At 65.1% G+C, this 11665-nt stretch overlaps 2 protein-coding genes across 2 annotated transcripts; one reads left to right on the top strand and one right to left on the bottom strand.

Annotated features, from left to right (window-relative positions):
* Positions 1-2: 2 nt before the first annotated feature.
* Positions 3-6939, bottom strand: CHLRE_10g422150v5 (uncharacterized protein). The gene is made up of 16 exons (XM_043066493.1): positions 6655-6939; positions 6397-6488; positions 5964-6005; positions 5673-5747; positions 5218-5287; positions 4781-4856; positions 4419-4531; positions 4027-4165; positions 3014-3123; positions 2479-2611; positions 2219-2303; positions 1990-2060; positions 1688-1791; positions 1384-1453; positions 1019-1097; positions 3-756 (listed from the first exon to the last, which is right to left on the bottom strand). The coding sequence occupies exons 1-16, from the start codon at positions 6895-6897 to the stop codon at positions 225-227; spliced, it is 2034 nt and encodes a 677-aa protein (XP_042919890.1). The 5' UTR covers positions 6898-6939; the 3' UTR covers positions 3-224.
* Positions 6940-7239: 300 nt separating this feature from the next.
* CHLRE_10g422100v5 (uncharacterized protein) lies at positions 7240-11665 on the top strand. The gene is made up of 6 exons (XM_043066492.1): positions 7240-7610; positions 7722-7882; positions 8083-9112; positions 9292-10328; positions 10562-10689; positions 10962-11665. The coding sequence occupies exons 1-6, from the start codon at positions 7556-7558 to the stop codon at positions 11326-11328; spliced, it is 2778 nt and encodes a 925-aa protein (XP_042919889.1). The 5' UTR covers positions 7240-7555; the 3' UTR covers positions 11329-11665.

Raw genomic sequence — 11665 nt, 5'->3', positions numbered from 1 at the left:
GTTGCGCACCAGGCTTACAGAATCCCGACAATGCATAAACGTGCAGCACCGACCAAACACAGGCGCTCGTCCGTGTTGACTGCGCGTGTTCATGTGCGGGTGCGGCGGTTCCACACTAGGCGCGCGCATAATGTCCTCCTCCATGCCGTAACATCCCCCCACATCTTGACATGCCCTCCTCCACCCTGGGCCTACCCACACGCCACTACCGCTGCACTGCGGCCCTAACCCAGCCGCCGGCTAACGTGTGCTCCTGCTCCCGCCGCCGCCTGCTGCCCCTGAACCCCAGCCGCCGCCGCCGCCGGCGCCCACACCCGCCGCCAGGCCGCCGCCGCCCAGCCCCGCACCGTACACCAGGCTCGATGCATAGGGCAGCCGCCGCCACCGCCACACCCATCCACCGCAACCCCATTCGCACCCGCCTGAATCGCCGCCGCCGCCGCCGCCATGTCACCAGACACGTGCTGCCGCGGGTCCAGCTGCAGGCGGTGCGGGCGCTGAATGCCGCCGTGGACTTGGCGGTGTGAGTCCCGCACACCGCCAGCCGCCGCCGCCGCCGCCGTTGCGGCCCTCTGACGGAAGCCGCCACCGCCACTGGCGGCGCCGCCGGATCCCGCCGCCTGCCCGCGCTTGACGCTGGATCCAGATGGATTGGAGGGGTTCTGCTGCGCCGCCTGCTGGATCCAATCGCGGATCGAGTCGCGCTGGAACTTGCGCACCTCAATGACAGACAGCGGGTCGTCGGGGTGGGAGAACCTGCGGGCACGTGTGCGTGTGTGTGTGTGTTGTGGTTGGCGGGTGGGTGCGTGGGTGGGCGCCAGGGCTACATGCAGGGTGGCAGCAGGGTGACAGGGCAGGCGTGGCGGGCTTCCTAGCGCCAGCCCAAGAGCCTAGATAGCCAGAAGGTACGCCTGAGCTGGGACTGAGCTGCTAGGCCACTCGGGGCACCGTCCAGCAAGTGCGGAGCAAACTAGCTAGATCGCAAACAGCGCGACGGCGGCTGCTGCCGCGGCCTTACATGAGGTCCAGGTGGTGGGCTCCCTCGGGGATGATGACGGCCGGCATGGAGTCGGACACGTCCTCCAGCACACCGCCGCCTGCGTGTGTGTGTGTGTGTGTGTGGGTGTGGGTGGCCGAGGGCGAGGGAGTGCGAGGGAGGAAGCAGATGGTGTGGTACGTGTGTCACAACACGTGCCAGCTGCCATTGCAGTCCAGGCACAGGGGCAAGCGCAGGCCCCATCCCCCCCCATTCCCCGCTTCTACCACGGCCACGGTCACGGCAACGCAGCGGCCACACACACGAACGCATACCGCTAGCTGGTGCGAAGGGCACTGGGTGCATTGCCCCTCCCCCCTCCCAGCCCCCGCCCCCGCCCCCCTCACCGTGCCACGGGTCCAACAGGCCGTTGCTGAACACAATGTTGGAGCCGGCCGTGATGCGGCGGCCGCCCCACTGCAGGTAGACAGATCGGTGCGTGTGTGTGTGTGTGTGTGTGTGTGTGTGTGTGTGTGTGTGTGTGTGATAACAAGTAATGTCGGTGTGAGGTGAGTGGGTGGACATATGTGCGTTGGCGAAAGCTGCTGTCTGCAACCTGTTGCGGCGTCCGCTGCGGGCGATGTCTGCTCCATACGTCCCATCCTGCCCCCCCCCCCGCCCCGTGCTGCCGCCCCACCCGCTCCGTCCCACCTGCGTTGTGGCCCACAGGGGGCGGGGCGTGACGCCCCAGCTGTCCTGGCACGCCGCCACGGAGGCGGCCAGGTCGAAGGGCTCGGGCCAGAACATGTCCGAGTCTGTGTGCGGATATGTGTATGTGTGTGTATGTGTGTGGTCACATTCATGATTATTCAAGAAGTGAAGGCGTACCCAGGAACAGTACTATAGCAGCGGGGGAGGGGGAGGGGGGCCCAACAGGCATCGAGGGTTTCCATGGTTGCCTCACAACCCACCAATCCCATGGTCCCACCCCTCTTCCTCTTCCCCCTCCTCACCGCCGTCCTTGGAGAACGGCATGAGCATCTCAGCGCACCACTGGTAGTCCCACCAATTGGCGTCGTGGTCGCTGGGGGTCGAGTCACCGTACACGCGCACATGCAGGTTCTTATTGACAGGGGAATATCCAGAAAGGATAGCAGCATGACAACAAACATGGGCCAAAGCAGTGGCCTCGCACGCACTCGGCCCAAGAATCTATCCGGATTGCGCCGCCGGCCCCCGCACCTGTCGGGGTCTGTGCCGGCGAAGGGGTCGAAGCACTCCAGGTCGCCGGTGTGGTTGTAGAACACCCCCACAGCCGCGGCCATAGCTGCGGTGTGTGCACGAGCAGCGAGAGGGGGGAAGAAGCCGTAAGCGGTAAGGAAGGAAAGCGACATCGGCACTAGGTATGAGCCATCAAGCCATCATGCCATTCGGCCATCGGCGGCTGCCTCGCTCTGCCTCGCTCGCTCGCTCGCTCCGCCATCCCCCCCCCACACACGCACCGTCCAGCAGGTCTGCGTCCACCCAGTCGTCGCCGCCCGCCAGGGGCTCGCAGGCGGCGCGCACGGGGAAGGCGGGCAGCTGGCCGTGGCCGTTGGTGATGTAGGAGGAGGGGTAGGGGAAGTTGCCCATGGCCTGGATAGGGGGAACGGGCGGAGGAGGGGTTGGGGGTTTACATTCATGATTATTTAAGAAGTAAAGGCGTAGCCAGGAACAGTATCACAGCAGACGCGTTAGGGGGTTGGCGGGTTGGCGGGCTTTTCCAGCCCGATGACAGTCCACCGGAGACGGTACCCAGGTGCGCCGTGCGTCCTCTGCAGGGGAACGGTCAAACCCAGCCCATCCCTCTCGTGTTCCTCACATGGAACGCTCAAATCCCCACCTCCACCCCAAAACACCTAGCGCCTCCACCCCAACGCTCTCCTCCTCGCTCTTTTGCATTGGGTTCGGTTTAGTTTGAGCTGGTATCTACAACCCCCCCCCCCCCAGTCCGCCCCCCCCCCCCCACGCCCCCATGCCCCGCCCCGGAGCCCCCACCATGTAGTCCCAGGCCGCGCCCAGCCAGGCCCTCAGGTACTGCACGTCCCCCGAGCTCTTGAGCGACACGTCCGGACACAGCCGCAGGCCGCCAGCCAGGAACTTGCGGCCTGGGGTGGGGGGTGGGGGGTTACATTCATGACTAGTTAAGGAAGTGGGGGTAAGGGGCGGGGATGGGATGAGATGAGGGGCAGGGTGCGTGGGTGAGGTGAGGAATTTGCGTTAGGGGGGGTTGCAAGGATGTTTGAAAAAGCGGTACAGGATGCACTGAAGACTGCAGACGAAGTCGTTACCACATTGGGGGGTTGAGGTGTGTGTGTGTTAAAGAGCACAAGGAAAACGTGTGTGTGTGTGTGTGTGTGTGTGTGTGTGTGTGTGTGTGTGTGTGTGTGTGTGTGTGTGTGTGTGACACCACTGTCACGGTTCCTGTCCGCACCCTCGACAGCCCTGAGAACTTGACGGTCACCATGGGCAGTGACAAGCAAATGGATAGCAAGTCAACTGCCAAGCTCTTTATGACCCGGGTCTGTCAGCATCTCGAGCTATCGCCCCTCGAGGAGATGGAGCTGTACTCGAGAACCCCTAGCAGCTGCACACGGCTACTGCTGCCCATGGTGACCGTCAAGTTCTCAGGGCTGTCGAGGGTGCGGACAGGAACCGTGACAGTGGTGTCCTTAGTCAGTCCAAGGCAAGTATAGGAGATGTAGGCACAAGAAACGTTTTGGGGATGTCATATGAACAACATAGGCAAGCGTAGAGAGCACTACTGCGCATAACGTGTGCATGCGCAACGGCATAGCGGGTGTAGCGGCTGTGGAGTCCTCGTGTGGGCATTTGGGGAGTCCACAGGTTGGGTGGACAGCACACCGGTCAGGTACGACAGCAGGCGCCAGCCGCCCCGTACCCACTCCGTAACCCTGTAACCATAACCCAATCCGCAGCTCGTACCCCGCATTCCACCCATGTCTTCTCCTTGTCAGCCACCGCATCCACCTCACCCACCCCACCCCTACCTGCATCATCGTTTCCATAGCTGGCCATCACATCCCACGTGGCTTTGACATTGTCCACACACGCCGGCGCCGAGCCGGCTAGCTCTGAGGCGTCGTAGGTGACGCCCTTGGCGAACGAGCCCGCGTCAAAGGCCGGGACCTGCGCGGGGGGTGTGAGCGTGTGTGCATTGAGGGTTGCAATTTGCAAGTGTCTAGGCGTGGCAGTAGAGCATGAAACAGCAGTTACCGTGTTATGAGGCGGTTTTCGGGGTTGACCCTCTACCCTTAGGCCTCTCCCCAGCTAGGCCCCTGCTGCCCCTGGGACTCATTGCGCTCCCATGCCCCCTCGTTGCAACCGCCCTCCATCACCTCACCCAACGCCGCTCCCCACCTCCCCCCCCGCACACACTCACCTCGCCCAGGAAGTTCCAGATGGGTGCGGAGGCCGCGATGGCGCCGTCCAGCACGTGCGGGTACTTGAGCCGCATCCAGGCAGCCAGCATGCCGCCGTAGCTGCCGCCGAAGCCTGGGTGGGCGGGTGGGCGGGAGATGGGGAGGGGGAGGTTGAAGGGGGAGGGGAAGCGTGTACGACACGCACGTGCTGCTTGAAGCCGTAGGAAAGCCGCAGACATAACCAGCTGCCGACGCACCCGGAATCCTACCTCCGCGCCGCCGCCGCCCTGCGCCCCGCCCCTGCCACCTGCCCGCCCCTTGCAATCTACCCCAGCCGTCCCTCCCTCCTCTCTTCCTCATGTCCTCCCGCCTCCCTCCTCACCAATGACTGCAGTGCCCTGCGGCAGCTGGAACTGCTCCTTCAGCTCCATGATCAGCTGGGCGTAGTCGGCCATAGCCTGCGTGTGTGTATGTGTGTGTGCGCGTGTGTGTGTGTGTGTGGGTGTGTGGGTGTGTGGGTGCGTGTCAGAAAGCACAAGGGAAGGAACGGCAATAGAGCCGGCACACCGCTCGAGACGGTAGCGGCGGCCCTGCTGGCTAACCTCGCCTCGCCCCGCCTTGCGCTCCCGCCCCTTCCCCTGCCCTGGCTCTGGGCGCCTCACTCCCGCCTACCCCCCCCCCCACTTCACTTCGTAAACTTAATGCGTGTACCCCCCCACCCTCACCCCCCTCACCCACCCACCCCCTCACCCCCTCACCCCCTCACCCACCCACCCACCCACCCACCCACCCACCCACCCACCCACCCGCCCCGCCCACCTGCTCCGCCGACAGGTAGCCCATGTGCTTCTTGACCGCCTTGCCGTACGGCACACTCTCGCCGTAGTACCTGTGCGGCGCGGCGTGTGGCGTGTGGTTGTACGGAGCGTCGGTCCACACATACCCAACCCTCGGTCTTACGCCGTCCGCCATACACACAGGCCCCAGTCCGCCCCACGCCTGCCCACCCGCTCCTGTCGTAGCCAAAGCCACGCCCTTAGTGAAGCGCCCCCAGCGGCACGCACCACCAACTAACACGCATCACTCCCCTCTGCTCTGCTCTTGTCCTTAGTATCAAATGCTAATGGTGCAAACGGCCTCCCCTTATCGCGAAGGGCGGCTACCCATCCGTAATGACTCTTGTTGTTCATGGGGGATGGTGCAAGCACCTCCCCCCTCCTCCCGAAACACAACCCCCTCCACCCCACCCCCTCGAGCCGCCCCGCCCCGCGCACCTGTGCTCCGCGAACACCAGCATGGCTCCGAAGTCGGCAGCCGACTCCCACATCAGACCCGTGTTGTTCAGGTAGCTGCGGCGGGGGTTGAGCGCGTGGGGTGTGTGTGTGCGGTTATGCATGGTTGTGCGCGTGTGTGCGGTAGTGACGCACACAGCGGATGAGTGAAGCACACACCCTGTGCGGCTATGTGTGTACGGGCAGCACGCATGGCCCTACACCAGCTGCAGCTAGCACTAACAGTGTCCGTACCCAGCAGCCCAGCACGGGGCAGCACTGTGCCGTACTCACAGCGTCACGTCTGCCTCATTGCCCAGATAGAAGAAGATGGGCCTGTGAGACACACGCACAAAACACAACTTCACACACACGAAGGGCAGGGGCGTGCCAAAGCTTGGAACGCGGGTCTTTGCGTGTCGACTGGGTGTCACAACGCCGATGGCACACAGGCCATGTCGTACATGCGGCACACGCCTACCCGGCCGATCAGTCGCCCTTCACATGGGGTTGACCAAGTGGTTGACCAGCCACCCCGCACCCCCGGGGGACACGCTACGTTGGAAGGCTGGGACCACCCCGGCACTTAATACCTCAAAGTCCACCCCTCCTATTGACGACACATGGAGGTCTCGGGAGTCGGAACGGCTGAAGCAAGGTACCAGCTATCCCACTCGTGAAGCCATCCTTCCCACCCCGGTTAAATCCTGGGCACGCACGGACGCACCCGGGGGTGCCGTCCGGGTTCTCGCGCTGCCAGTGCGAGGCGCACACAAAGTAGCGCTGCGGAAAGGTGGTGACGTCGCCGGCCGGCGGCACCTGCGCGCAGCAAGCGCCAAAAGGGGTTTGGACAGGCGAGGTCGGGCTGCAGGGCAAGGCGCGAGGGTTTCGCGAGGCTCAGCAAATCCCCGAGGTAGAGCACACATGCTCAATTTATTTGTCAACCAGACGGTCTAGCTTCCTCACGAATGGTAATGCTGCGCACCCGCGAGAAATGGTCGAGGGAGGCATTGCGCAACTGCAGTTTGCACTGCGCCAGCAAGTCCTTGCGGAGGCTATGCGTTGCAACTGACGAGAAAGGCCTTTGAAGTTTGCGCGAAAGGCCATTGCCGAGCCGAACAAGGCCCGGCCGGGGCAAAATTGCTTGCACTGTAAAGCTCGACAGCAGCACGACCGCAAGGGCCGCACATGACCACAGCGAGAGCGTGGTAGATCTAGGGCTAAGCATTTTGGTGTGCGGGTCAGGCGTATGGCCCTGAACTGGTGTGGCTTGGGACCTTAAGAGTTAGGGTTTGGGATCCGGCTTAGACCCCCACCATGCGCCCCTGCATGTCATCAGTCCACGGTCACCTGTTAATGCGAGAGCATCCACTGAAGGGTCGAACTGTAACGGACACGGGCCATGGACTTCTAAGTCAGGCATCACGCTCACGCGGAAGGCTCAGGCGCGAGCATGCATGCGGTTGGGGTCCTTCCCCAGGTTCCCTCCGCTACCCCCCCCCCCCCTGCGTGTCGGCCTGCATGCAGACCCCTCGCCAAGACCCTTGCACACCAGCTTACAATCCAGCTCGTCAAACCTCCAACGTACGGTTTGTGACATAGTGACGCCCTTCAAGCAATACGCGTCTGTTTTTGACCGGGTCACCAGCATGGACGCTCCTGGCAACGTCCCTTGGCAGCGCTTGCAGCCCGAGCTCATTGAACGTGTCGCTTCTTTCTTACCGCCGAACCATGTTGCCACGGGACTGCGTGGAGTCAACCAGGCGACATGGGCGCTCTTCAAGCGGCACATCGCAGTGCGGTGCTCGCAGTCGGTCCCATATGTAATATATAAATCAAAATGGACGCAAGACATTCTTCGGCAGCTGTCGCTCCAGCAGCGACAGATGCTAGTTTCCCTCACCGCCAGCTCCGGCATGCTGGAGAACCTGAAATACATAGGTTAGACCACAGTTACAGAGTTTCGCAGCATTTGCCTTACCGGGGTGACGACTGTGGTGTTGACCTTCGCTCCCTTGTCCTTGACTGTCTCTACCTTGCCTTGCACTGCAGTTGAGGCAGCGGGCTGCGAGCCGCTGCCTCAGGCGCTGTCCGCCGCGGCGGGGGCCGGCCACATCGACGTGTGCCACTGGCTACGCAACGAGCGCGGCTGCGCCTGGGGCTGGGAGGTGGCGGCAGAGGCGAGCCGCAACGGCCACGTGCACGTGCTGCAGGTGCGTTAGTGCAATGCGTTTGCAAGCCGTTTCTCATATCAGGCTCCGGGCGCCTGGCGTCCCTACGGTATGTCCTTACACGTCACTGTGCTCGCCCACGCAGCGCCATTGACCCCATGCACAGCGCGCGAAACATCTGCCTTACCCCTCTCCCCCTTCCCTCTCTCCCCTCTCCCTCTCTCCCTCTCTCCCTCCACCAGTGGCTGCACGACGGCGGCTGCCCCAGCTCCGAAACAGTGCTGTCCGCGGCCGCCGGCGCCGGCCACGAGGCCGCATGTGGCTGGCTCATACAGCACGGCGCGTTGGCGGCGCTGGACCGCCTCACCGTGCCCGGCTGGAGCGTCATGGCGGCGCGGGAGGCGGCGTACGGCGCCCATCTGGACCTACTGGATCAATTATTTTCTTTACGACCGTTCACGGCGCTTGACCGTACGGATGACGAGTATGGCACGGTGCTGGAGGCGGCGGCGCGGTCGTGCGACTGCGCGGCGCTGCAGCGGCTGTACGGCAGCTGGCGGGCGGCAGTGATGGCGCCGTCGATAGAGGAGATGACGGAGATGCTTTTGGGGCCGCGGTATGCCGGCGAGACGGAGGCGGAGCAGTGTGCCCGCTGGGCCGAGCTGCTGCGGTCGTACATGGACGAGGCCCTGGAGAGCCTGGAAGCGGCGGCGGAGGCCGCCAACCCAGCCGGCGTCGCCGCACTGCGCAGCCGCCGCCGCGGCGCCGCCGCTGGCATCGCTGCCGGCATGGCGGCCGGCGGCGCCATTGCCGTCACCACCGTCGCCAACGCGTCGCTGAGCCTCACGGCCGAAGCGGCGGCCCTGCTCCCCTACATCATGCGCAGCGGCAGCACACCGGCCGCCGCCGCCGTGGCGCGGCCTTTCCCGCCCCCCGTGGGGCGCCCCGGCCCGCCGCGTGACCTGCCGCCGTACTACGCCCGCGCGCTGCTGACGTCAGCTGTGTCCAGCCACACGCCCGACTGGCGCGACAAAGCCGCATGGCTGCTGGCGGCGGGCGTGGGTCGGGCCGACGGCGAGGCCTTTGAGCGCGTGGCGGCGCTGCCGGACGACGGTGACGCTCTGCAGCGGCTGGAGTGGATGGCGGCGCAGGGCTGCGGCTTCCTGCCGCTGCGCGACGCGTCGTGGCTGATGGGTGCGGCGTCGGAGGCGACGCGGCAGGGGAACCTGTGCACCCTGGAGTGGCTGATGGGTGCGGCGGCGGCGACGGCCGGTGAGGATATGGTGTTCAACAAGCAACTATACTCGTGTTCATGTTGTTGCCGTTGCATGGGCGCTATTGTACGCTTTTTACAAGTAGCGGGTCTTTATACCGTATGTGCAAAGAAATGTCTTGGCAAACTAAGCCGCGTCTGGCATCGCGCACGCTCTGGCACGCCTTGCTCATGTCAGGTGCCGGCAGCGGAGTCCAGCGCGGCGGCCCGACGGCGGCGGCGGGGTGGGCCGCCGTGGCCGATGCAACAGCGGCGCGCGGCGCACTCGACTACCTGGGTCGCGCTGGCGGCGGCGGAGCCGCCGGCGGCAGCGCCGCCGGCGGAGCCGGCGAGCCGCCGCCACCGCCAGGCTCCAAGGCAGCGCTGGCGGCGCTGGCGGAGTTGGAACGGGCTGTAGCAGGCTGTGCGGCCCGCTGGGGCCGGCTGGCGGCGCTACAGCTGCTCGACACCGTCGGCTGTAGCGGCGCCCTGCAGGACCGGCTGTTCCTGTGCAAACTGGCCTTGGCGGCGGTGGAGGCCGGCTCGCTGCCGGTGACCGAGTGGGTCGTGCGGCGCCGTAACACCCTGCAGCGGCTGGCGGGCAGGTCCGATAAGGGGACCGGGCTTGAGGCTTGGACCGGGTCGGCAGCGGCGGTGGACGTGGAGGCGGGCGAGCTGGAGAGGCTGCCCGAAGTGGTGCGTGCGCATTGCATGCTGCGCGCTGTGGCGGGATATGTGCGCTCGCACATGGAGAGCGAGAGCGCCCGGCGGAGCGCGGGGCGCGGCAGCACCGGTGGTGCCGGGCCTGGCGGCAGCAGCACCAGCAACGGCGGCGGCGGCGCCACTAGCAGCAGCGCTATGGGCATTACGGCCTTGCTTGAGCTGTTGGACTGGCTGTATGATCGCGGCGGTGTGTTGGCAGCGGACGTGTTCCGGCACGCGCTGCGAAGCCCCGCGGGGGCGGCCGGTACGCTGCCGCTTCTGGAGTGGCTGGTAGCGCACGGCAGCGCGCGGGAGGGCGGCGCCGCCGCCGCCGGTAGCGGCACCAGCAGCAGATGCAGCGGCCGCGGCGGGCCCAGCGATGCTGCTCGCGGTGCTGCTGGTGCTGCTGCTGGTGGTGGTGGCGGTGGCGCCAAGGGCTGCGGCGTGGTGGCGGGTGAGGAGGTGGTTGCGGCGGCGGAGGCGGGGTGCGCCGCAGTGCTGGAGTGGGTGGTGGCGCGGGGCAGAGCACGCATGGTGAGTGGTGGCTTCTGCGTGGCGTGTGCGTGCCTCGTGCGCCTCTGCCATGCCTCCCTTGCACATGCCGATGTGCGTCCATGCCGGCTTGCCAGGCTACAGTATTTAGCATTGCTTTACATAAAGTGCCAAGAGACGCACATGCGTTTACCGTACATGGTGTTTCACGCACAATCCTGGAGCGTGTGTTTGAGTTCTGTTGGCCCCAATGCTCTTTCCTGCACGCCCCGCAGCCGCCACTCAAGCGGGCGTACGCTCAACCGCTGGCGGCCGGCGACGTGGCCACCCTGCGGCTGTTGCGGCGCCTGCGTGTGCCGTGGCGCGCGGGCCCCAAGACCTTCACGGCCTCAGTCCGCTGCCGGTGAGCTGGCTGGTAGGGGGAGGAGGTTGCCGTCCATGAAGGGCGTATTGATTGAGTTAGAAAGGAAGGGCAGAAAGGAGGATTGCGCGCAGGGTCTTCTTGACCAGCACCGTGGCTTTCCATGGTGCCTATACGGTACAGTGTTTGGGGCTGTGGCTGGCGGGGGGGGGGAGCTCGGGCACAGTGTCGTATGGTAGCCTTTTGCATCTTCACATTTGAACCGCACCTTGCTCGCGCCGCCACCTCTGCACTTGCATGGCGCTGCGGCGCAGGCACCCGCTCATGAGCCTGCGGTGGCTGGTGGGCTGTGTGCCGGAGGAGGGCGGTGCCGCGGTGGGCGCCGAGCAGTGGGCGGCGGCGCGCACGTACGAGCAGTCGTGGGCGGGCGGGCGGCGCGCGCACGTGCTGACGTGGCTGGCGGCGCGGCAGGGGCTGCAGCAGCTGCAGCAGCAGCTGGAGGCGGGGGCGGAGGCGGAGGAGGCGGAGAATCAGGGGGAGGAGGGGGAGGGGCAGGAGGGGGAGGAAGGTGTGGCAATGGAGGAGAAAGCGGTGAAGGGAGATGGCGCACAAGAACGGGATGTGTCGAAGCAGGAGGGCCCGAGCGCAGGCGCGGGTGGCTTCGATCCATTCGGTTGTTAGCATTGCCGTGGCCACATGCAGGCGGTAGTGGACCTGGCGTGGCGTGCCGCCTAAGATACCGGTGTCAGCAGTTGCATGTATGCAGCGTGCTTCGGATGGTGGCCATGTATGATGCGGATCCGGTGATAGCATTGTACCGAACTGTATTGCCGCTGACGAGTAGTTTCCAGCAGTGAGTGTGTCGTGTGCGCGACGCGAAATAAGCAGGTCTACCATATGCAAGGGATTTTGCTGTCGCTTCTTGTTGATGCGCATGGAATGCAGGAAAGGGCTGCCGTAAGTGTGTGCTGCGTGGCACTGTTGTGCCATCAGTACATGGCCAGACTGGCCATTCTAA

Source organism: Chlamydomonas reinhardtii, chromosome 10 (assembly GCF_000002595.2).
Source record: "Chlamydomonas reinhardtii strain CC-503 cw92 mt+ chromosome 10, whole genome shotgun sequence".
Classification (NCBI taxonomy): Eukaryota; Viridiplantae; Chlorophyta; class Chlorophyceae; order Chlamydomonadales; family Chlamydomonadaceae; genus Chlamydomonas; species Chlamydomonas reinhardtii.
The sequence above is the reverse complement of the archived record's forward strand: the minus strand, read 5'-3'. Positions and strand labels throughout refer to the sequence as shown.

Bases quoted from the DNA above. Each gene is read 5' to 3' on its own strand.
- CHLRE_10g422150v5 (XM_043066493.1), bottom strand. From the start codon at position 6,897: ATGCTTAGCCCTAGATCTACCACGCTCTCGCTGTGGTCATGTGCGGCC. The intron at 6,006-6,396 runs GTGCGTCCGTGC...TGTGTCTCACAG, and splicing joins AACCCGGACGGCACCCCCGG to GCCCATCTTCTTCTATCTGG. The intron at 5,288-5,672 runs GTGCGCGGGGCG...CGCGCCGCACAG, and splicing joins CTGGTGTTCGCGGAGCACAG to GTACTACGGCGAGAGTGTGC.
- CHLRE_10g422100v5 (XM_043066492.1), top strand. From the start codon at position 7,556: ATGCTAGTTTCCCTCACCGCCAGCTCCGGCATGCTGGAGAACCTGAAA. The intron at 9,113-9,291 runs GTGAGGATATGG...TGCTCATGTCAG, and splicing joins TGCGGCGGCGGCGACGGCCG to GTGCCGGCAGCGGAGTCCAG. The intron at 10,690-10,961 runs GTGAGCTGGCTG...GCTGCGGCGCAG, and splicing joins ACGGCCTCAGTCCGCTGCCG to GCACCCGCTCATGAGCCTGC.